This window comes from Plodia interpunctella, chromosome 17, assembly GCF_027563975.2.
Source record: "Plodia interpunctella isolate USDA-ARS_2022_Savannah chromosome 17, ilPloInte3.2, whole genome shotgun sequence".
NCBI classification, from domain to species: Eukaryota; Metazoa; Arthropoda; class Insecta; order Lepidoptera; family Pyralidae; genus Plodia; species Plodia interpunctella.
In genome coordinates this window covers 9,565,112-9,589,019 of record NC_071310.1, presented here as the reverse complement: position 1 = coordinate 9,589,019, position 23,908 = coordinate 9,565,112, and the positions used below count along the sequence as shown (strand labels likewise).

At 42.6% G+C, this 23,908-nt stretch overlaps 2 protein-coding genes across 3 annotated transcripts; one reads left to right on the top strand and one right to left on the bottom strand.

Annotated features, from left to right (window-relative positions):
- Positions 1–1,658: 1,658 nt before the first annotated feature.
- LOC128677326 (uncharacterized) lies at positions 1,659–4,162 on the top strand. The gene is made up of 2 exons (XM_053758076.1): positions 1,659–4,022; positions 4,121–4,162. The coding sequence occupies exons 1-2, from the start codon at positions 1,659–1,661 to the stop codon at positions 4,160–4,162; spliced, it is 2,406 nt and encodes an 801-aa protein (XP_053614051.1).
- A 1,939-nt stretch (positions 4,163–6,101) lies between these two features.
- Positions 6,102–23,721, bottom strand: Ser (Serrate). 2 transcript variants are annotated; one of them, XM_053757388.2, is made up of 16 exons: positions 23,489–23,721; positions 13,845–14,000; positions 13,215–13,346; positions 12,944–12,998; positions 12,606–12,857; positions 12,449–12,509; positions 12,194–12,327; positions 10,974–11,324; positions 10,203–10,561; positions 9,635–9,782; positions 9,315–9,416; positions 9,076–9,171; positions 8,143–8,598; positions 7,750–7,946; positions 7,228–7,569; positions 6,102–6,851 (listed from the first exon to the last, which is right to left on the bottom strand). In XM_053757388.2, the coding sequence occupies exons 1-16, from the start codon at positions 23,552–23,554 to the stop codon at positions 6,330–6,332; spliced, it is 3,429 nt and encodes a 1,142-aa protein (XP_053613363.1). In that variant the 5' UTR covers positions 23,555–23,721; the 3' UTR covers positions 6,102–6,329. The 2 variants fall into 2 exon arrangements, with proteins under 2 accessions (XP_053613363.1, XP_053613364.1); XM_053757389.2 differs by having other exon boundaries at positions 7,228–7,566.
- Between the last annotated feature and the right edge of the window lie 187 nt (positions 23,722–23,908).

Genomic DNA, 23,908 nt, shown 5'->3' with positions numbered 1-23,908 from the left:
ATTTTTGAAGAAATATGCACTTGGCAGTTCCTAAGTAAATAAATAGTGTGAAGTGGCGCTAGTGGTGAAGCAAAGTGAAAATGCAGTGAAGTAGTAAGTGATGCAAGAAAAACTGTAAGTACATTTGATTAGTAGTGTTGTGATAAGAACTTAGAAAAAATTCAAGTAAATTAGGACTTGTAAAATTTTCAAGGCGTAGATTCTAGGACTTAGAATAATTCGAGAAAAAGTGACGAGACGTGGAATCTATGCCGGATTTCATAGCGGTGGTAAACAAATCTAAACACTTAGAAAATTTTCGAAACTAAAATTTTGGACTTAGAAAATTTTTGAAGAAAAATAGTTGAAGTATAAAATTGAATACTTTAACCATGGAAGGCTCTATAAAAGTAATGAAACACTTGTATAGTCAGATAGAAAAAGGAAAAATTAATTTTAAAAAGTCTCCGAAGGAAAGAATCACCGAACCGTATGTGTCGACGCGTTTGGAAAGTTTAGAAACAATTATAGAGAAGTTTTCAGAGAAGCATGAATACATCATAGCTACATATAAAGAGAAAGAAGTTGAAACTTATATAGAAAGTGATATTTACAATATGGGCTATGAAATGTATATTAATTATAAAACAGAGTTAAAATCTGCGCTGAAAATGTTGTCTCCAAGTACGTCACGTGCGACGCCGTCGTTGTCTGAGAGCACGGATAAGAATAAGGATTGTCCGATTGTTAGACTACCGAAGATAACTATACCGATTTTCACCGGTAAATACACAGAGTGGTCATCCTTCAAGGATCTGTTCCAGTCTCTTATTCATAACAACTCCTCACTCGATGACGTTCAGCGACTACATTATCTGAAGACGCAAGTAAGAGGAGAAGCTGAACAGTTAATCAAACACATTCCTATTACGCATGATAATTATAAAAAGTGTTGGAAATTGTTGCAAAATAGGTTTGATAATAAGAGGTATTTATCTAATTGTATTCTTAAGCGTTTGTTTAACCTAAAGCCTATGAATTATGAGTCTTCTCAAGCTTTAAAAGATTTAATCGATACGACAACTGATTGTATTCATGAATTAACCAATTTGGAAATTAAAGTCGACACTTGGGATGTAATTATAATTTATATAATTAGTCAGAAATTGGACGCTGAAACTAGAAAACAGTGGGAAATCCATGTTAATAATTGCGGTGAGGATTTGCCTTCTTTCCTTTTGTTCAAAGACTTTATAGAGTCACGTTATCGCGCGTTAGAGTTTGTTGAGCCCACTAAAAACAAGCCTAAGCTAAATCTTAATCACATACAACCAAAAGTCCTGCACACTACTTCAACTTCAACCTGCCCTCATTGTAATGATGAGCATAAGATCTATTCGTGTAGTAAGTTTGTTAGTGAAGACGTATCTAGTCGTCAGAATATTGTTAAAAATCTTGGACTTTGTTTTAATTGTCTCGGCAGCGGCCACTCAGGGAAGGCTTGCCGTGGCAATACGAGATGCCGTCTATGTAAAAGAAAACACCACACACTTATTCATGGAAACAATACATTCACAGTTGCGGTAGCTACCGAGCAGTCAGGGATTGAGCAAAGTCAACCGGAACCGTCCACTGAGACGAGCGAGACCACAAGTATTGCAAGCCATTTTGTGACAGGAATGGGGTCAACTCAAACCCTATTAGCCACAGCCCTGGTAAAGGCTGAGTCCAAAAATGGTTCTCCTCTGATATTAAGAGCTCTGCTTGACCAAGGGTCTCAAGCATCTTTTATATCAGAAGCAGCCGTACAGTTGTTACGACTGAATAAGATTGCTGAGGCAAGCAATATATCAGGTTTAGGCGGTGGTCTGAGCGGCTTAACCTCAAAATATGTGGTTAAGGTCAAGATTCAGTCGCTCTACGATCCAACCTTTAAGTTGCAAGTGAAAGCACATGTTCTTCAAACGGTGACCACTGTGTTACCACAAAAGAAGTTCAGGCCAACTACTTGGACTGAGCTTGGCCGCATTAGTTTGGCTGATCCACAGTATAATTCGCCTAATAGAATCGATGTTCTGTTAGGCTCCGAGGTGTATTGTGCTGTCCTGAAACAAGGGTTGATTAAAAGCCCTAATGGTTTGGTTATTGCTCAGGATACTCACCTTGGATGGGTGTTGTCGGGTCAAGTTGAAGGCTATGATGGAGAACAAGCTGCATGTCATAACATTGTTATGAGCTTTCATGTTCATTTAGAAGATAACGAACTTCTCAAGAAATTTTGGGAGATTGAAGATGAACCTAGTCCAAAGAAACGTATATTGACTGCGGAAGAACAGGATTGCGAAAATCATTTCAACATGACAACCCGTAGAGATGAGACTGGTCGTTATGTGGTAGAATTACCTTTTCGTCCAAATGCTCGTAGAGACTACGGTGATACTAGGTCAGTCGCTGTAAAACGCTTGTTTAGTCTGGAAAAGAGATTAGATAAGAACAGTCAAATGAAAGAGAATTATTCTCAAGTAATAGAAGAATATTTGGAACTTGGGCATATGGAGAAGGTTCACGATAAGTCATCGACCATAGAAAGTAAAGTATGGTTACCTCATCATGCTGTTGTTCGGTTGGACAGAAGTACAACTAAAACTAGAGTGGTTTTTAATGCAGCCGATCGAAGCGCTAATGGATTATCGTTAAATGATACGTTGATGGTGGGTCCAACGCTTCAAATGGATTTACGTCATTTGATCATGCGTTGGCGTTCTCATCCCATATGTCTCACAGCCGATATCGTTAAAATGTATCGGCAAATTAAAGTGGCTGAAAAACATACAGATTTTCAGAGGATTGTATGGCGATCGGAAGATGGAGTTATACAAGACTATCGTCTTTTAACTGTCACTTTCGGCACCTCATGTGCTCCTTATTTAGCTGTAAAGGCATTACAGCAAGTAGCTGTGGATGATGGTCGTGATTTCCCGAATGCGGCAAGTAGAGTTCTGACGGATTTCTACATGGACGATCTTCTCACCGGCGCTGAGACAGAAGAAGAAGCTTTTACAGTATATAAAGAAATGAATGAATTGCTAAGTAAGGGAGGATTTCAGTTACAAAAATGGACATGTAACCGAGTAGCTTTGTTTGGGGGAACTGAACTGGAAATGGAAAGGGAGCTAAAGGAAAATGATGTCACTAAAATAGTAGGTATCGCTTGGAATCGTCGCACGGATGAGTTTGGTTATAAACTAAAAATCTCTCCTGATGCTTCTGCTCCTGAAACTAAACGAGAAGTGATTAGTGAAATCTGTCGTTTGTATGATCCACTAGGGTGGATAGCTCCATGTATTATAACAGCAAAGGTCTTTATCCAAAAACTATGGATTGTTGGATTGAGCTGGGATGATAAGTTACCACCGGGGCTTATTCAAGAGTGGTATCAATATCGCAAGGAATTACTGAAGTTAGAATGTTATCACATTCCAAGGTGGGTCCATAGGAGAAATAGCGATATAAAAATAGAGTTACACGGGTTTAGTGACGCTTCTAGCTCAGCCTATGCTGCAGTAGTTTATATCCATTGTGTTACTGTGGATAATAATATTTATACTCACCTGGTAACTGCTAAGACGAAGGTGGCACCCATCAAGCAAATATCCATTCCGCGTCTTGAGCTGTGCGCCGCGGTTCTGGTCACCAAGCTGCTCCTGGAAGTATCTGAAATTCTAAATATTGATAAGTCAGAGATACATGTCTGGACAGATTCGACAATAGTGTTGGCTTGGTTGGCGGACCATCCAAGTCGTTGGAAGACGTTTGTCAACAGAACTTCAGAGATACTTACCTCATTAGATGCTACTCAGTGGTCGTACGTCCAGACTAAGGAAAATTCTGCTGACTGCGCGTCACGTGGTATTTCGCCATCAGAGTTATTAGAGCACAAGTTATGGAAGAATGGTCTAAGCTGGTTGCAGAGTAGCACAATACAGTATGTAAAACCACATTCTATTTGCACCAAGACAGAATTAGAAAAGCGCCAGATAAAAGTACATACTGGTTGTGTGGGAAACTGTGAAGAGATGGAAGATATTTATGAAAGATTTTGTAGCTTACGAAAACTAATAAGAGTAATTGTTTATTGCAGAAAAAATTTACGTTTGAAGAATTCTACTGCAAAAGAAACTAAATTTTTATCTTACCTTACTGCTAGGGAGATTCAGTCAGCTCTTACATGTTGTATACTCCTTCATCAGCGTCACTGGTTTTCTGAATGGTCTATATTTCTGAGAAATAAAAATATTAATAGTAAAAGTAAAATATCTATGTTAACCTTTTATTCACACAGAAATGGATTATTCAAAATTGAAAATAGAATAAAGAAATCAGACTTACCTGATTGGAGAGAACATCCTTTGATTTTCCATAGATGGAAATCTAAAACTATACAACTGAGAACAGGTGATGTTTTATTAGTGTGCGAGGATAACTTAACTTGCCTCCCACAAAGTTTCTCTATGGCGAAGTTGAAAAAGTGCATACTGGAAAGCATAATTTACTCAGGATTGTAACATTTTACAAAAATGTCGCTTATTCAACGTCCAATTTCAAAACTTTGCCCTTTACCTGTAAATAACGAGTAGGATTTACTCATGTCTAGTTATTAAATATTTATGTTTTCTTTATTTAAAGGTTCTTGTTTACATTATGTATGTATTGGTTTCTAACGTTAACATGAAATAGTTTAATTTTTATGCCAAGTGCTCCACAGTGTTTACAGTCCACTGATATGTTTTATATTGTTTGTTAACGATCATTTACATTCTGTTTGCTTATATACCGATGATTCTTTTGCATGCTAATTTGATGTGAGTAACAATTCAGTTTGTAAAGCTATTTTAGATATTTTTTCAGTTTATTAAGGACCGATGGTCCTTGGTGGGCGATATGTTTAATCTTAACCGTATAGCTATGTAATATTTTAATTTAGTTTGTTCAATCTAGATGGCGCTGTTCGAAATTAGAACTCGACATGGTTTCGTTTTTGCTATATACCTATGTGTAAAGATGCATTGATAATAAATGTCTACGTTCCGGGAGTTTTGGCTTTGATTCAGATCACCCAGGCTCGGTATACCTTTGGCCAATTTTTCTAAACGTTACGCAAAATGTGATATAGCTTATGTATTGTATTTTGGATGTCAAGCATTAAGGTATAAGATTGTTGGAAGGTTTGGCCTTTCAGTTTTAGTTAAGAGTGCAGCGTAACAGCTGGCCACGGACGGGCGGGCGTCACGCGCGACCCGCGGAGACCGAGACTCAAGACCAATATCTACATCAAAGTTATCTCGATATTGCTCAGAAAGAATCTAGTAGTGTTTTGAATTGAATTTTACAATATGTGAAAATGACATACTATTTTATTATCTTGGATTACTTACATAGATATATTTTTGATATATTTCTTTTTATTGAAATTATCTTAATTACGTATATGGTATTAAGGATATACATACTTGGTAATATTTCAGTAATAAAAAAAATTGTATTTATTTCATCGCCGTAAACTAAATTATCTTGGTCTCCCTCCTGACAATTTCCCGCGACTGGCGCCCGACGCCGTCGCCGCAGCGGTTACGCTGTTACATAACTCGTTACGGCTTTTGTTTTATTCGTCCGTCGGCTCGCAGTTCGCGGCGCGCGAATGTCCCGTGGCCACTCTGTTGTCGGATCACAATATATTGTGAACTGTTTACATGCATGTACGTGTTGTGTAACAAACAATACAGTGTCGAAACTCGAAATACTCAGTTTTTTGGTTACGTTTTCTGACGGCGTGGTTCTCGTGCTTACCGAATGCCCTTTTTATTTAAAATGAGCATTCTTTAGCTATAACCAAAGTCATTATTTGGCAGAAATTATTTCTGATATATTTTTATGTTTTACATTTTATAGATTGATATATTTTATGAAAGTTTTATCTTTGTATAGAGAAATTAATTAGAATTTAAATTAGAGTTTAAATGTATACTCTGAAAGTCGAATTATATTTTTGTACACGTGTACTGACTGTGTTTATTTATTATACGCCGTCTTTGCCTATAAATATTTAAAAGAAATACAAAATGTAATTTTTTCATAATTTTATTACAACGATCACATCTATTCAACTTTACAACCTTTACAAAATAATCACTTGTTCATTTTTTAACCATTCTATAAAACATACAAAACTGCACTCTCAACATTATTTACAAAAATACATATTTACAAACGCGACTTCATTCTAACATAATAAATAGCGGCGAGAAACTAGGACGCGGCGGCGAATGGGAGATCAGAGTAAGTACAAACAATCAGACGAGCACAGTGAGGCGCTCGGGCGGCTCAGGCGGCGGCAGCGCGCGCTTGGTCAGCTCCTTGTCGCGCGGCGGCGTGTCGTTGCGCGCGTCCGCGTTCTGCGCCTTGTACAGCGAGTGCGCGCGCGGCAGCTCGTCCTCGCGCAGCGGGTTGGCGTAGCGCCGCAGGTTCTCCTCGTTCTGCAGGTTGTTAGACTTCTCCTCGTCGCAGCGGCGCGAGCGATCGGCGGCGGCGCGGCGCCGGCGCAGCAGCAGCGCGGCGCCGCCCACCGCCGCCAGCAGCAGCAATGCCACGCCCGCGCCCAGCGCCAGCAGCGCGGCGGGCGCGGCGGCCTGCGCGGCGGGCGCGGGCGCGGGCGGCGGCACGTGGGGCACGCGCAGGCGCAGGGCGGCGCCCAGCAGCGCGTGCGCCGCCAGCCGCCGCCGCGCCACCAGCTCGCTGAGCGCGCGCACGGCCGCGCCCAGCGCGTGTGCCGAGCCCGACGCGTCGCCATCCGCGCCATCCTCGTCGCCGACCCACTGCAACCGAACCATTGTGGTACTTACTTAGTAAAGGGAAATAAATGGAAAAACTGATAATATGAACGATTTGTATAATTTCCAAGAGCCATAGCAACACCGACTCTAGAAATGACATTCAACATTTCTAGATGAAAACATGAGCGAGTTAGTTTACGGTTGGATGCATTATATGCAAACCGTATTACCGTCGGAGCCACTTAACCTGGCGGGAAGATCTTCTCTTTGTGGCGGTCGAGCATCATCATCTTATGGTCGATTCTTCCTGACGTCCAATAATCATCGGTCGACGTCTCGATACAGGACTGCACGTTACAGTCGAACGGAGGATCCGCCGAAACCTTTATGTTAAGAGCGTTATTAAATCAAAACTTACAATAGCGAGATCTAGGGCGTCGTCATCGTCCGGAGCGAGATCACAGAGCAGCACGAGCGGCGGCGCGGGCGGAGCGCGCGCGGCGAGCGCGGCCGCCAGCGCGCGCCGCAGCGCGCCGCACGCGCGCTCCACGTGCGCGCCGCGCGCTAGACGCTCGCGCGCTAGCTGCAGCTGCGCGCGCGCGCAGCCGGCGGGCGCGGGCGCGCGCGCGCCCGGCCAGCACGCGGCCGGCGCGGGCAGCGCGGGCGGCTCCACGCGCCGCCCCGACACGCGCCGGCACTCGCCCAGCGGCGCACACGGCGGCCTCAGGCACAGCGTCGGCGCCGCTGGCACGCATACCTGCTCAAATAAGTACTTTTAAGACTTAAGAAGTCATAAGAAATTTACATGCATCGTTGGGTAGCGGTTGCGTGTCCGAAGAGCATATATGTAATTTATTTTTCAAAAAGGTGTGGGATGGAAAGTGAAAGTTTTTCAGGCAAGGCGATTCGAAATTGAAAAATACATAAAGTAAATGCGAACCTCGTCGGTGCGGCAGGGCATGGCGTTGGGCGCGAGGCAGTCGGGCAGCCCGCACCACAGCCGCGTGCACGCGGGCACGCCGCCCCCGCACCAGCACGCGTTGCACCCCCACCACCACGTGCCGTTGTCGGCGCCGCACGCGCCCGGCGCCGCGCGCTCCGCCCACGTCTCCCAGCCCGATCCCAGACCTGCCAGCTCTGAAAATTATTTAAACATTACGATCGCGAAATACTTTCTGATATTATTAGAGAAAGGTCGGACAGACGCAACCAATCGACGAAAGAGACTCGCCGACGACGACTTTTTATAGATTTTTACAGTATTTACGGATAGGATTTCGAGGCAAACGACTATAACGATAATTCGAAGAAGATAGATAAACTTCGCACTCACGTTCGAGGCAGCGCCTGGCGGCGCGGTCGGACGGCGCCGGGCACACGCAGCGGCCGCGCGCGCCCGCGTCGCGTGCGCACTGCGCGGGCGCAGGGCACGCGGGCTCGCACACGGGCGCGCTGCAGTCGTCGCCCGCCCAGCCCGGCGCGCACTCGCACGCCCACCAGTCGTGCCCGCCCACGCAGCGCGCCCCGTGGCGGCAGGGCGCGGACGCACAGCCGCCCAGCGGCCGCTCGCAGCGCGCCCCGGTCCAGCCCTCGCGGCAGACGCAGCCGCCCGCCGCACAGACCCCGCCCGGCCCGCACCCGCACGCAGCCGCCTCGCATGCTGCGCCCGTCCACCCCGCGGCGCATGCGCATCTCCAGCTGTCTCCCTCGCGCACGCATGTGCCTCCGTTAGCGCACGAGGCGTCGGAGCAACGGTCGATTGGTTCTTCGCGAATTGAACACGTTTTACCTGAGCAAAAGTTAATAATACGTTAGTGAAATATATCATCGAAAACATTCTGTAAAGAAATCTCTTCCCCTTTCCCTTTATGTGGCAGTTAACCCAACTCTGTACCAATTTGAGTGTGTGCATCAGTATTGAAATCGTGACATTTTGCTTCGCATATCTTATCTCCTACAAGTTTAATATTTTGATATTAAAGTGTATGCTTAGAGCATACAAAGACGTTCTCAAATAAGGGCATGAAAATACGCCGAAATGGTTCCTGTAAAGGATGGTACGGCAGTGTTTGCTTCGCGCTCGACTTGGCGGGGCACTGCTATGCCCCCAGATGCAATAAATGAATGGCCACTATCTACAGTGGTTATTTTATGAAATGAAACACATTTTCGGTAATATTGTGGTTTGCCATTGCCTGAAGATTTTGTTACATGCTTGAGGAACCAGATGAAGTGCCATAGATGCGAAGCTGAAAAGCATACCGACCTGTCCATCCGTCTCGACACACGCACGTGAAGTCTCCGGTGCCGTCGATACAAGTTCCGTTGTTGCGACAAGGATTCGCAATACATTCGTTAATTTCTGAAATGAGAAATAGTACATTGATGATGAAAACACTATGAACACAGTAACATATATTGGATTTAGGTTACTCCCTTCATATGGCCCAAATCTTCGCGAGTACACTATCAAAATATGAAAAGTATACAAAGATAAATACAGACCAGTGTCGCACAGAAGCCCGCCCCAGCCGGGCCGGCAGACGCAGTGTGCGCCGACGCAGCTCCCGCCCGCGCCGCATCCGCTCAGCGAGCAGTCCTCGCCTCCTGAACAATATTATACAGATGTTTTATTTTGAAACGGAAATTTTCTGATGTATGTATATATAGGTATAGAATGTTATTTAATGTCAATGATAATTAACGAATTTCATTTTATGTTGTTCAAAGTCTTGGCATATTCGGCAACCGTAGACTTCATCCTGTGATGTTCGATCAGTGATATACACTTTCGAAGCATGTAATAAAAGCGGAGAGTGACTGACGTGGAGGTTGGTGCGCGGGCGCAGTGTGGCGCTGCGTGCAGTTCTGTCCGGCCCAGCCCGGCGCGCAGTGGCAGTAGTAGTCGCTCTGCGCCGTGTAGCACGCTGCGCCGTTGGCGCACGGCGCGCCTGCGCAGTGGTCGCGGTCGTCCTGTAGCACACGTTTATATAGGACATGAAGAAAAAGAAATTAACAAACAAACAATAAAATAATAAAGAAAGAAATAGAAGTCCATAAAAAAATTAACCGTAATGAAAAATGAAAGTAACTTACCGGGCAATAACGTCCAACACAGGAAGGCAGCTAAAAAGCAGAGGTGGTGTTAGTAGAGTTAGTGCGAAACATCCCAAACCTGAACGAGGTTACAATAAGTGTTACATTAGATATTTTACATATTCCTCAAAAAAAAGATTACTTTAGTGTGTGTTCAAGGAGACAAAGAAGAAGCGGTTAGGCTCATGATTTTGTGGCAGTCTATTTATGTCGGTTGTAAAAACTATTTAACAAAGCGGTAAGTAATTAGCCAAAGCCAATAGTTATATTTGGTGGACATAAGTTATATGAAGTTACCTCGCAGTCGGTCCCGGAGAAGCCGACGGGGCAGATGCAGCGGTAGGCGTCGCGCAGGTCCACGCACTCGCCGCCGTTGCGGCACGGCCGCGGCGCGCACTCGTCGATGTCGCGCGCGCACGTGCGCCCCGCGAACCCCGCCGCACACGCGCAGTGGAAATCGTCCACCAAGTCTATACAAGTGGCTCCGTTGAGACATTGGTCTGCGCAGTCGTCCACGTTGACCTCGCAGTCTCGGCCGGTCCAGCCCGCCAGACACGCGCATGAATACCCGCCCAGCGTGTTGTTGCACGCCGCCGCGTTCACGCACGGACCGAAGGAGCCTTCCCGTGCTCCTTTTTCTGCGCACTCGTCCACATCTATTCAAATTCAAATCATTCAGAAATTAGACCCTCACAGGCACTTTTTCACGTCAATTTTTATATTAAATAGTTATTTCTCACAAGCTACAAACTACTGGCACACATTTTTTAAGATGAATTTTCATACAATACTTATGTATATTGTAAAAATTATAAATTACTAGATGTTGCCCGGGGCTTCGCTCCCTTGGGAATTTTAAAATCAAATATAACCTAATTGCAATCTTGGATAATGTGACTTTCTAATGGTGAAAGAATTTTTGAAATCGGTTCGGTCATTTCGGAGTTTACTCGCCTCAAACATACAAACTCACAAACGCTTACCTTTTTATAAGAATAGTATAGATTCTACCGGTTCAACGAATTATTCGTACGTTAAACACAATAAAAAGTAGTGGGGTAACCGTACCTTCCTCGCACGTCGGGCCGGCCCAGCCAGGCGCGCACTCGCACTCGAAGCGGTCGAGGCGGTCGCGGCAGGTGGCGCCGTGGCGGCAGGGCGCGCTGAGGCAGTCGTCCAGGTCGGTGTCGCACAGCGCGCCGCCCCAGCCGCGCTCGCACGCGCACGCGAACCCGCGCGGCGCCGACGTCAGCGAGCACGAGCCGTGCGCGCACGGCTGCGGCGCGCACGGGTTGTCCACGCGCTCGCAGTCCACGCCCGAGAACCCCTCCGCGCACGTGCACAAGTACTGGTCCGGAGCGGTGTTCTCGCACGTGCCCCCGTGCTGGCACGGCTCGTGTGTACCGCAGTAATTGAGATCTGCGGTACGAACAGTTCGTTGTTACAGAATTTATTGGAGAGTTTATTTATTTATTTATTACTATTTAGAAAGACTTACAGCTAAGTAACAAAAACATAGAAATAAGAGTAGGAAACAGAGCCAATTAAAACTCTCCACAGGTAACATCAAAATAAGAAATTGTGAAATCCAAGCAAAAGGGCAGTGTCACACGAAAATACACTAGCTAAAAGTTATATATATATATACTAGAAACTGAATAGTAATTTTAAAGAAGGAAAAAATAAACAGAGTATTAAAAAGAAATAGTAATTAAAATACTAAGTAATCAATTAGCTCCTGTCAAAAATCTACACTAATCTATCTAGATCAGAAAAATAATCATTGGCTAATTCACGCCGTACCTTATTAATACTATCTGTGAATAAATCAAGAGTTTTAACATAATGTTTTACCAGTCTACGCTGAGGCCACGTAATGTGCCACAAAATTATAAGTAGTCTATCTGTCTAAATACTCTGGGCCCGGTGTAGGTTCACCGAGTGGATCTTGGCCTCCGAAACCAGACGAGCACCATAGTGTTCTGTTCTACGATAAGAATCTCCAATTGACAGCTCCCAATTCACGCAGATCAACTTCCATGGTTTCGCTCAGATGCTATTGGATATGCCCGACTGGAAGTCGACCAAACACTTCCTCGATAGGCTGATTAAAAGCCACGATCCTCTTTCGTTCTCTACAGGTGACCAAGCCAGCACAGTCGTGACTTTATTTCATCCAGTATATATATATATTACCAGCTATATTACCAGCTCCTCTATTTCTCAAGTCGCTAAAATAGTTTACGTCAAATGTTAGGTGTAGATGGCGTGAGTGTTGCCCGACATACCTTGATCGCAGAGGATGCCGCCCCAGTTGGTGTCGCAGGTGCAGTCCCAGGAAGAACCGTTGCAGTAGCCGTGCTTGCAGCCCGGGTACGGCTGGCACTGCGCGCACAGCTCGCCGCGCCAGCCCGGCCGGCAACTGACAAGGAAACGTTCAGATATTTTAGGTATATACCACTCATATTTTAAAGATTGGGCTGTTTATTTTCGACAAGCCTTGATGAGTTGTGAATGGATTGTGTATTTGTTGTAATACTCACTCGCAATCCCCTGGCCGGTCACAGCGGCCGTGTGTCGGGTGGCAGCCTTCCTTGCACACGGCTGCAATAACAATTATATTATCAGTAACGTATGAAACGTTGGATGGATGATTCGATGCGTCACTTATGTAGAAGTAGCATAGCAAGTAAGACTCACGTTTCTCACAGTTGTCGCCCTGCCAGCCGGGCAGACACTGCTTGTCACCGTCGCCGGTGCAGGAGTAGTGTCCGAACTTGTCGTCCCTGGGCCGGCAGAAGGTGGTGCAGGTGGTGTTGTAGTAGTTCTCCTGGCAGAGCACTCGCACGCGGTAGGCGAGTGCGGCGGCGGCGCCCGCGTGCCGCAGCGCGTGCCACTCCGCGCCCGGCTCCACGATGCCCGACCACCACGCCTCCTCGATCAGACCCGCCTCTGTCAATTAAGTGCATCGTCTCACTAACAGTTTGATCGATACGAGTTATTGTCGAAGTGTAATAAAAATGTAAACATTGTCTTACCGGGGTCAGTGTAGTTGAAGTCGTCGTATGCTTGAAGTATCAATGTGAAAGATCTCTGAAATGATAGAAACAATATTTTGAGTTAACCATACTAATATTATATATGTGAAAGTGGGTTTGTTTGTCCGTCTTTCACGTCAAAACACACGTCAGATTTTTGGTGTGGAGATGGAGAGCTGGAGAGTGTCATAGTTTACTTCTTGCCGCGGACCGAACATATTGCATCTGTAAAATAGATGACAGGTATATAGAAGAAGTAGGTGTTGCTTACCGTCCAACGAAATGAAAATGGTAGCGCGAGCGTGTAGAGCGGCTCGGCGAGCGTGAAGGAGTCTGTGCCGAGCGCAGGCGACGCCGCGCGCCCGAACGAGCACGCGCCCGGCGCCGCCGCTGATTGGTACTCCTGCGCAATACAGTTCATGATAGCGGAAAAGTAACACAGAAAGTGAACATGGAGCAGTTCACTAAGTTGATCTAAAAACTATTCGCCAAATATCATTTGACAAAGTCCAATTTGGGAACAAATTGGTTCTTGTTTGGGTTATGTTGGATATAAGCTTCCGTCAGCCAATTCAAGGTCAACCACATCAATCGTTGTAAAAACTAATATTGGGATTGTCCATATTGAATTTGGTTTATTTGTCAAATACTTTTTTATAATCGCCAATTTTTTTTGGTGACATGACGGTGACTGCATGCTTCCCGAAAATCGACAAAATTGGAGAGATATGAAAGAACTGAACGTAACAATGGTTGATATTTGGTGCGTTAGATACGATCCAAATATATCAGCGGTGTTACATTTAGGGAATTTTAGGCAACGCTAAGGGTCATAATTGATTTACCACCAAGTTCCTCACGTCTCCGGTCACAATAAGAGAGTGACATACTGCCGTCATACCTTGAGACAGAGCTCGAAACGCGTGCGGCAGGGCGCGGCGCAGCGCTGGGTGAGGGAGCGCGGCGCGCCGCCGCAGCAGCCGCCCGCCGCGCGCTCCAGCCGATAGTTGCTGAACTCCAGGATCTGCAGCTCGAACACGCCCGCCCCCGCCACGCTCTGAAACATTACATTTTCTATGCTGAATAAGGACCAATAGTAGGATAAGCCAAAACAATGATGTCCTGACTATTCTCGCACGCACTCGTAAATTGTGTTATTTCTAAGTTTTCAACCGAAAAGGGAAAAATTAAATTGTTTTGGTCAAATTGAGTCACAAACATCATTGGTCTCAGAATTTTTATCTATAACTAGATCTGTATGTACAAGTCCGCGAGAAAAATCTTTAAACGATATTTCCCGAAATCTACAATTTAGGGATCTTCAAGCCAAGGCATTATTTGAGCTTGCGTAACATCTCATCTGGCTAGTAGTGGCCAAACGCACGCAAATCAATACATATAATAAAACAGCAAAAAAAATCCTGTACATTAATTAAATATATTTACATAAAAACAAAATTAGGCGATAGAGTCATAGCAATACACTAAGAATTTCCTGGGCAACATATGGGGTATAAATGATTTTGAAAACTGGAACACCTGATAGAGAACAATGATGATACAGCTAAACTATAGAAAATATAGAAATGACGCCTTAACAAAAGCTGTTCAGCCTGATGAGTATTTCCTGTTGAAGTATAAAAATCGTAGATCTGGATCACCAGAAGAATCATAAAGGCCCAGCTAAACTATAGGAAATATACAAATGACGCGTTATCAAACGTTTTTCAGTCTGTTGGGTATCTTCTGTATAGGTATCGTTACACTTTGTACAGTTAAATTTCTTTAATAATTTTGACTCTTTACCAAAAATTGTTCGGCCACGCGAACGAAGTCGCGGGCATCAGCTAGTCTCTAATAATAAAAAGCCGCATTACTTTTCAATTGCTGTGTTATTTGGCCCACGACGATGACAACAACGACTGGAGCAAATTAATTTGGTATAGGTAAAATCAAATTTGATTGATCATGATGATAGGTACCCGTACTTTCATCAAAATCGGTCCAGTTGTTTATTACGTTACAAACATTCAAATCTTTCCTCATTATTATATTTGTATGGAAATATAGACATTGATTGCATGGTAATAAGGATTAAAATTGTATAATATGGCTGAAGATGTCATTGTTTATCATCTTGTATAATGACGAGATATATTTATCTTTACACAAACCTACTCACAATGTATACTTCCAATGTAAGAAATGAAAATCCATACCTACTAATATTATAACGAGAAAAGATTCGTATTTTATTTTTCGTTTGTGTGAATTAACTCAAAAATTGTAGATGAAACCTTCAGGAGTAACCCAGGTTACTTTTTGTTACGGTTTTACCCGTGCGTAGTCGGGACAGAACACTGGATAACGACAGGCGTTACAGTGCAAGATTGTGAGGAACTCCGTGGAGTGAGGCGGCGGACTGCGTGGGGTTCGACCCGGACCTCACCGCGCAATGTAGTGTAATTTGGGAACGACCACTACTGAAAAGAAACTCATTAAAACAGAGTTCATCTCTATCATGTCCATTGTTGTTTTTACCTTTCTTCTAATAGTAACTACAGGTACCTGCATGTCAAAGAGTATACAAAAAAGGTTATTTATTTTTGTTTATTGTAAAGAACTACTATTAAATGTTTTGGCTTTCCTGAATAGCTGCATATTGGTTACGACAATTGAACCGAGCGTATCGATATTGTAACGTCTGTGTCATGGCAGGTAGGTACCCGTTTGACGAGTACATTGATTCATGACTTTGTTATATTATTATTATAATATTCTTATTTGCAACGAACAAGAAAAGAGTGCAGTAAAATTTGTATGCGACACTCTGAAAGAATCAAATTCCATGTTTGAACTTAGATGCAGCAGGCACCTGTGCAATATTGAACGTTATGAAAATCCCATGGATTAATCTACTGATTCCATGGAAAACCCATTGTTCTCTTGAGAGTTATGTACCTAAATTATAACCGGTCGAAATAAAAGTGATCCTCGCTGCATTCGAACGTCATTTAGACAAATGCAAACTATTCCGTCGTGTAGGCACATCAATCAATATTTAATGACATGAATTAGTATTCTTTTTATAAAATAAGTATTTATATAAGTATAATGCAGACTGGCAGAAAATATGATTCTATTTAAAAAAAAATACGAACTACTGTTAATGTGAATATTTGTTGTGATTTATTTATTTAGCTAAATACAACGGTACACAATATGTATCCTTTTAAAGTATTTAGTAAGAAAAAAATTCTTAGAGAAACACAATATTAACATCCTAAACACGTTGACTCACACTCGTCAATCTCAGAAACCTGCAAACAATTCCTGACAAGCGTCCTCCGCCATCCACGAACGCGTCACATCGAGGCAGCACAGCTAGGTAGAATATTTGAAAAAAAAAAAAAAACTGCGCACGTCTGTGTTTGGGTCACAGTATTACACCATCTTACCAAATTTTACTTGATTTGGTTCTGTAGATTCGGCTGCCTATATGACAGACGCATGAGTGATAAGGGTTCCGTTTTTTTATTTTTGTACGGGACCCTAATTAATTAGTTTCAAATCAATTCAGATTACTTTCAATCGAGACCGTCAGACCCGTCGCGTGACCCATGGCTCTGTTTACTCTACTACTACTGCAGAATCGAAAAAAACGTGATATATTGACCACCTCATCGCACCGATATCGATCACTATTGAAAAATAATGTTTAATATAATGCAGTAATCTGGGAACAGTGATTAGTGCAGAGTAACCGTGTCCGCCGGGCGCGGCTCGACCTGTCCTTATATGGTGATGACTGAAAGTCAGAGCTTATTCCTTGAGCTATTCCACTACTGAATTATTTTCAGTTTGTATCACTGCGGCACATATTACGTCACGATCAGTCGATGAAAATAAATTTATTTTTAAATCTATTTATTTTTATTTAATTATATAGTATTCGGCTCGTCGTCTCTCGACCGGCAGCCGGCGACCGGATAACAAATGTTTATATTTATTTGGTAGCACACAATTAGCACAACCATCTTACATTGGTTTCCGCTCAGCATATGTCACGGTGTTACATTAAAATTAAAACAAATTGAAATGACGACACAAAATGGCCAACACAGTTTTGCATTGTGTCTCACTCCGCGAGCGCAGGATTAAAAAAGATTCTTGAAAATAAGGCGATTATGGGTGTCGTGTTTTGAAAATTAAGTTCTAAATAGAATTTCCAAACCCCCATTCGGAGTGAGGACTCCTTTCAACTCGTCTTTAGCTGTCTACAGTGTCTTTACCTACAGACGACAATCGAATAAGGGTTCCGATTTCACCTATTGAAGTACGGAACTCTAAAGAACTAACAAACAAAAGTAATAGAACAGTCGCACGCGCGAATGTAAGTCCAACGTGGCGCCACGTGACGAGGCGCGTTGAAGTCTTTTGTATCAGAGTGACGTCGGGCGTGCGCCCGTAATATATTTATGCCATCAAAAACATGCTGTAAAAACCCAAGTCTCGCATCGCAGCTCAGTTTTTCTACTGTAAAAAGTTGTGAGATCCATATAATATCAAGCCGATTAATTTATGTAGTCCCTACTTAAGGGACCTGTCTTAAGTTATTACGTAAGTTATTATCGTATCAATATTAATATATAAATATATACATAAAATATATAAAATCTTTTAGGTTTTACTAAATAAATAGATGGACTTGGCCATCGCATGATTAGATTGTTTAGTAGACAGCGTATATCACACCTACAACACCACGGGCCATCGACCTGGTTTCTCAACAAAGTCCTTCCGGTGTGGGATGATTTAGGCGAGTATCTATAAGAAATTAATGGTCCTGAAAATTAAATGGCGAACAAGAGTATTAGTGAATTGGTTGCACGAGATCCCGTCTCCACTTCTCGGTTTATTGACCAGTTTAAATGCCCCCAGAGCCATGTTGGAATTAATTCCGACGAGCCGCTTGGAAAAATTACACATTAGTTTTGGAGACCAGGGTCTCAGTCGCGTGCGCCGCCATGGACTAAATAATCTAATATACCTAATATAATATGTATTACTTGTAAGATACATTGTGTTCTCACGCGATGGCCAAGTCCATCTATTTATTTAGTAAAACCTAAAAGATTTTATGTATATATTTATATATTATTATTGATATGATAATAACTTACATAATAACTTAAGACAGAAGGTCCCTTATTACTAGATAGATTATATAGATTTTTAGTATTGATATGACAGTAACTTATCAGAGTGAGGTCGGGTAAGAATTAAATAATTTTCGTAATAATTATATTAAGGGTGTTAATATATTTATTACCGAAATTATTTAATTCTCTTATCATTCTTAACAAAATTTAACAGATTATAATTAATATAGATTTTAAGGTAGTAAAGTTAAAATTATTTAAAAACGAAGAACGATAAAATTAGCTTAAAAACGAAGAAAGCAAATAGACGCTTTTGTTCACATTCGCACCATACCGTTATAATATTGTTCTAGTTTATTGACAGAAGCCGGAGCTCGGCTCCGCGTTCTCCGGCTGAGCTCTCAGCTCCTCCGTTCTCAGCATAATCGTTTGCATTGAAACAGTTGAAAATGAAATAATTACTTTAATTAGATAATTTGATGAGCGAATTGCAGTAGAACCAGTTGATCATTTTAGGAAGGTAACTCTACCGACTCATGCGGCGACGCTGCCCAATGCCGTGGCTGTGGCGACGCCCGCTGTGGCGAGTCCGCCAGCGTTATCTAACGGGCGGGGTTCCAAAATATTTGCGAGTTGTTTCAGACTCTTTGGCTGATATTATTTATTTTGAAGCTATCTTAGATGATAGTTATTCTAGTTATGAATAAACGATCACATCCTCTTGCGCACGAGTGAGGCTCGATATACGACAGCGCTGCGGTTTCTCGTTGCCAGCATTTCCACCAATGGCAACACTCGTGTTGTTTGGATTTGGAACGCTTTTGTTTACATGCCGCGAGCGCGCGCGGGGCGTGCCGGCGGAGGGCGGCGGGCGGTGGGCGGATCCCCTCCCCGCCCCCGCGCGCCTCCCCTCCCCCTGGCAGGCACAGCTTAGAATACCGTTAGATTGTCTGTGCCGCGATACAGATACGAGACTTTGTCTTAAGTGACTGTTAGCAAATCGAGGTGGGAACTGGCAGGTTGTTAGGCCGTACTATGGTGCCGACAGTTATCCGTACTAAATTCTGTATAGTTTATTTTGTTCGCCAAACATACAGTCAAAATATGTTATTATAAAATGATTTATCTTTTAAGGACCATTAACATGTTCTCGCATAGAAGTGACGAAAATGCTTGTTCGTTAAGTAATCAAACAATATCTAAAATGTAATCAATAAGTAGATCAAGTTCGGAGCAGACGGCCGGGTCGTTGAGTCCCACTGCTGAGCCACAGAGTGCCTACGAGCTTTACCTAAAGCTTGTCGACGTCTGAGGGTTGGCAAGGAACAAAAGAATTTGATCTGATGTAACTACATCGGTAGGTAGCTACTTTAAAATGTGAATTCGCGAAACAGAGAGAAAGAGCTCTGTGCAATTTTAACCAGCGCAGATTCGTGAAGAAGGATATATGATGGTTATAACACATCGCAGTTTGAATCAATACATTTTGTTTAAAACTATATGTACTCATTTAAGAGATTTTTAATTAATTCAAACCTATCCACACGTATATAAATAATACTTTGGATTCCAAACCTGCGAACAATATTCTAGGTACCTACCTACTACAGCACGATAGAGAATTGTAAAAACTTCTAGAGAACAATTTGAATTGCGCTCTTGTCATTTACAAGAAACCTATTTGTTGAGTTGGATGTATGTATTATTAATACGACTTTATACTTTAAGTGGGTTTTGAGTAGGTATAAGTAATGACTGAGAACCTTTAATTTCAACTTTTAAACTCTTGCCCTTTCAAAACTTATAATTGTGAACAATATCCACTTGACCTTTATCATCCATATCGTTATCATCGTGAGAATACGATCGGTGCCAGTTGGAACATTGGATGTGCCGAACGCTACTTCAAACAAACCGGTTAAGAGCAACAAAAAAACTCTTCTTCTTCTTCTATCCCATATCTCGTAAACTGCATGATCGATTTTTTAAATGATAGACTCAGATAAAAATTTAATTAATTTAGTTAATTTTATTTATTCGATTTTGTTTTGTGGGATTATAGCATGCTCTGCATTTAAATTGACAGACGGTGAAACATGTAGGATTAAGTTTTTCTTTTAACACCACATTGTAAAAAAATGTAAACTCATGTTTTTGCAATATAATAAATAAATAGGTAATCTTTGTCTTTGTCTTCAGTCAATTTTCTTGTTTTTATTGAATTCCTCATACACAATTTTTATACTCTTTCTACTACATTTTTTTTACTTTCATACGCAAAATATTGGAATAATTAAAAAACAATGCCATGCCATGTTGTCTAAAAAAAATTCATTCCTCAGTTACATAAATGGAGGGTGCCTTTGATAATTTTATCAGTGGCACACACAGGCCACACCATTACGACAGCAATATACCTACACCATAGGAAAATATAACAAAAGTCAGCGTGACAATTATATTAGAAACTGAAAATTAGCGTAGGAATGCAAATGACCAAGAAAAACTGGCCGGCAAATTACGGCTCTGTCGCTCGCGCCAGGCCCCGCTGAGGGGGCTAGCAGAAACAAGGGTGACAACTTGGGATACCGATAACAGCGCGGACAAGACACAGTAAAAAGGGAACACATATTGTGTACTTACGTACAGTATACAAGAATGTAAAAATAGGAATAGGAATAGGTAGGTAGGCACATGAATTAAATACCAATAAAAGAACAAAAATAGTTTAAAAATGGTGCACGAATAACAATGTCGATACAAACATGTGGGGCCTCGCTTTGTGACCAGCGGAAGAGTGCCGGATACTGTCTGATATCTAGACTTTTGGGTTATCATCACCTACTGTGTTTGGATGTCGAATAGTCTCAAGTGTGAATTCACTATAGTTTCCTAGTTATAAACTATAGTTTATCGATTGTTATTTCATAAGTAGTTATTCTTACAAACAACCGGATCTATCACAGTTTATTAATAATCAAACCCACGACCAACAACATCATACAATGACATAATTCCTGGAATTTCTGAAGAGCTTACATTCAATTTAAGAGCAAGCTTCGCAGTCCGGGCACGTGTCGTCCCGCGAGCCGCGACTGGTGGCCGCAACCAACTCCGCGGGCAGCGATATGGTCAGATTGATTTAGGTTTTTCTGAGTAGCGCGGTGTTCTGTCTGACAGATACATGTTAGCAGCTAACGGCGCGAAGGGACTCATTTTTCTCATCAAAGTATACAAATACATCGTTGCTATGAAACATTTCATCATCAACAAATAAACACCTATTGACTATTGAAGCCACGCGCTCTAAATCGATGATTGAAGCAGTGAATTTACTAACGTGTTGTAGGGACAGAGACCTATTTAAAAGAAAAAAAAATGAAATTGAATAATATTTGATGAGGATTTCTACTTGTTTTGACAATTAACTGAAACTTCAATATTTTTGTTTAAAATTATCTTCCAAATCATATGAACACCCAATATATTCGAAACCTATCTAATGTATGTAAGAAAGTACCTGTCGGTAGAATACCTAATACCTATGTCAATAACATTTAACTGTTTGAATGGATGTCCTGTTGATATAAATACTTGGGACTCCAGCGCCACGAGGAGTGCTTTTCTGTCAATCTACCTTTTTTTAAAGACTCGCAAGATAGTACTCGTATAGGTTTTACGGCATAAGTAACAGCAGCTCTGTCCTGCACGACGGGCGCTCGGCAGGCGGGTCACGTCCGCCCCGGCGACGGCCAGAACACTCACACGCGGAGTCGTGCCGACATTTCTATTCAGAACTGGCGACTGCAATTTAAATTTGAAGAGTTATCCGCAACGGGTTCCGTTTGATCATTGAGAGTCTGGACAGATTTGGCGAAGAGCCGAAGTTTCGAAAGATATTGTGTGAGGTCACACGCACTGTGCTGATATTACACTGGTTTCTACAGCATCTTGGAGCTCGGCAGTCGCAGAGTGAGACCTTATACAGTTTCGAGTCTGTGTTGAGAATTATTATGCAAATTGAATTTTTATAGTCCACTAGCTGGATAAAAGTACCGTACTTATGTGTTATTCCACTTTATATTTTTTTACCCCCGTGTACCAAATGACATAACTATCCGCGGTCCAGTTGATTTTGTGTGAAAGAGTAACAAAACACACATACATCCTCACTAATTTTCGTATTTATAATATTAAGTGCTTAGTAGGATGTCGTTTTTCATGAATTGGTCAAAGTTCGAAAAAAGATCAATTCGATTTCAAAGGGACTACATTTTAATCAACATACTTAGAAATATTGATTCATGAAATTCGGAAAGAATATTTCCAAAAACTGTGTGAGGAATTTTGCTTTACAAGCTTTAAAGCCTCATTAGGGGCTTATTTGGCGAGAGACTGGTTGCGAGACCGGTGTGAAAAACTGTGGGAACGGAGACTATCTATAGCGCGTGCGCTCCAATAAGGAAACCCGCTCTGGAAGCAGAGGCATGCCGGCTCTGAGAACCCGCCGTTAACACCACTTAGGTGTAGGTACTTATCAATAGTAGGTACACGTAAGTTTTATTTTGTGCCTAAGCTTCGACCCAGTCGTAATAGTTGCATCTTATTAGATTAAGTATTTCCTTATCTGACGCCTCATAAAGAGGATTAACTTTTTAACGCAGGTCATCGATAAATTTGTACATCTTCAATAAAACTTTCACAATTTCAACCGAGACTTTGCCGCGGAACCTGTTTCTTATGGCCTGTAGAATCTTTACGTTGAAAGCTCTTCTTGATTCACGGCACTCACGTTTTTGGTATCACGGCTTCTCCCGAGCTGCACTTGCTTTGTCTTAGGCGCGGATTTCGTCTAAGATTCCTATTAAATTGAAAGGAATATTATTAATCATTTGAGAATCATTATTTAATAATAATGTATAAGTATTATTATTGTTTTCTTTCCAAACCTATCTACTTATTTACTTGATGGGAAACGATTCTACTATTCCTTGCTTATCATGAGATCACGGCACGCTGCCCTGTGATTTATTTTATTATTTTTCTGAGACCAACAAGTCCTATCGATCTCCTCAAAATAAGGTCTGTAAGTATATTTCTATCTATAGACGCCCTATGTGTGTACAGAATTACCTAAACCTTCAAATGACATACGAGTATGTGTCGATTCGCAACGTCATCGCTGATTGAAATGTTGTATGCGATTTTTGTTTGCACATCACCGTCACCAGAAATTTCGTAAAACACCAATGCGTGATTTTTCGTAGTCGACGTATCTTCCTGATAATATAGGGTTTTCGCAAATTTGACCCTTAAAACTTCAACAGTAATTTTCACATAACACCACTAGAATCGTAATAAAGATGGTATGAATGTGACGTACTGGCAGCAAACAGGCGAGGGCGAGGGCGAGCAGCAGCGGCCGACGCCGCGCGCGCGCACACAGCATTGGGTCAGCGCAGCGCGCGGCGCCGCCTGGCGCGCGCCTCTCGCATGCCGCTCGGTGCACCAGCTCACTGTGACACTAACACTGCACTCTCGTCACTGTAGCGCGCGCTCGTGCTCACTCTCCAAGCGTCGGACGACGACTGCCGGCCGCACCGCCCCCTCGCCCCGCCGCGCACTCATTTGTGTTTCTTGCAGCCGCAGCGTGCAGTTTGCTGCTGCGTCCGCGCCGCCTCCGCCCCCGCCCCGCGGCGGTGGGGCGCTCGCGAATTCGCTGATATTGCCAATATGGTACTTACTAATATATTATACTTACTACTCCCGAGTTTTAGGAGCCGAGGGTAAAAGTCAAGTTATA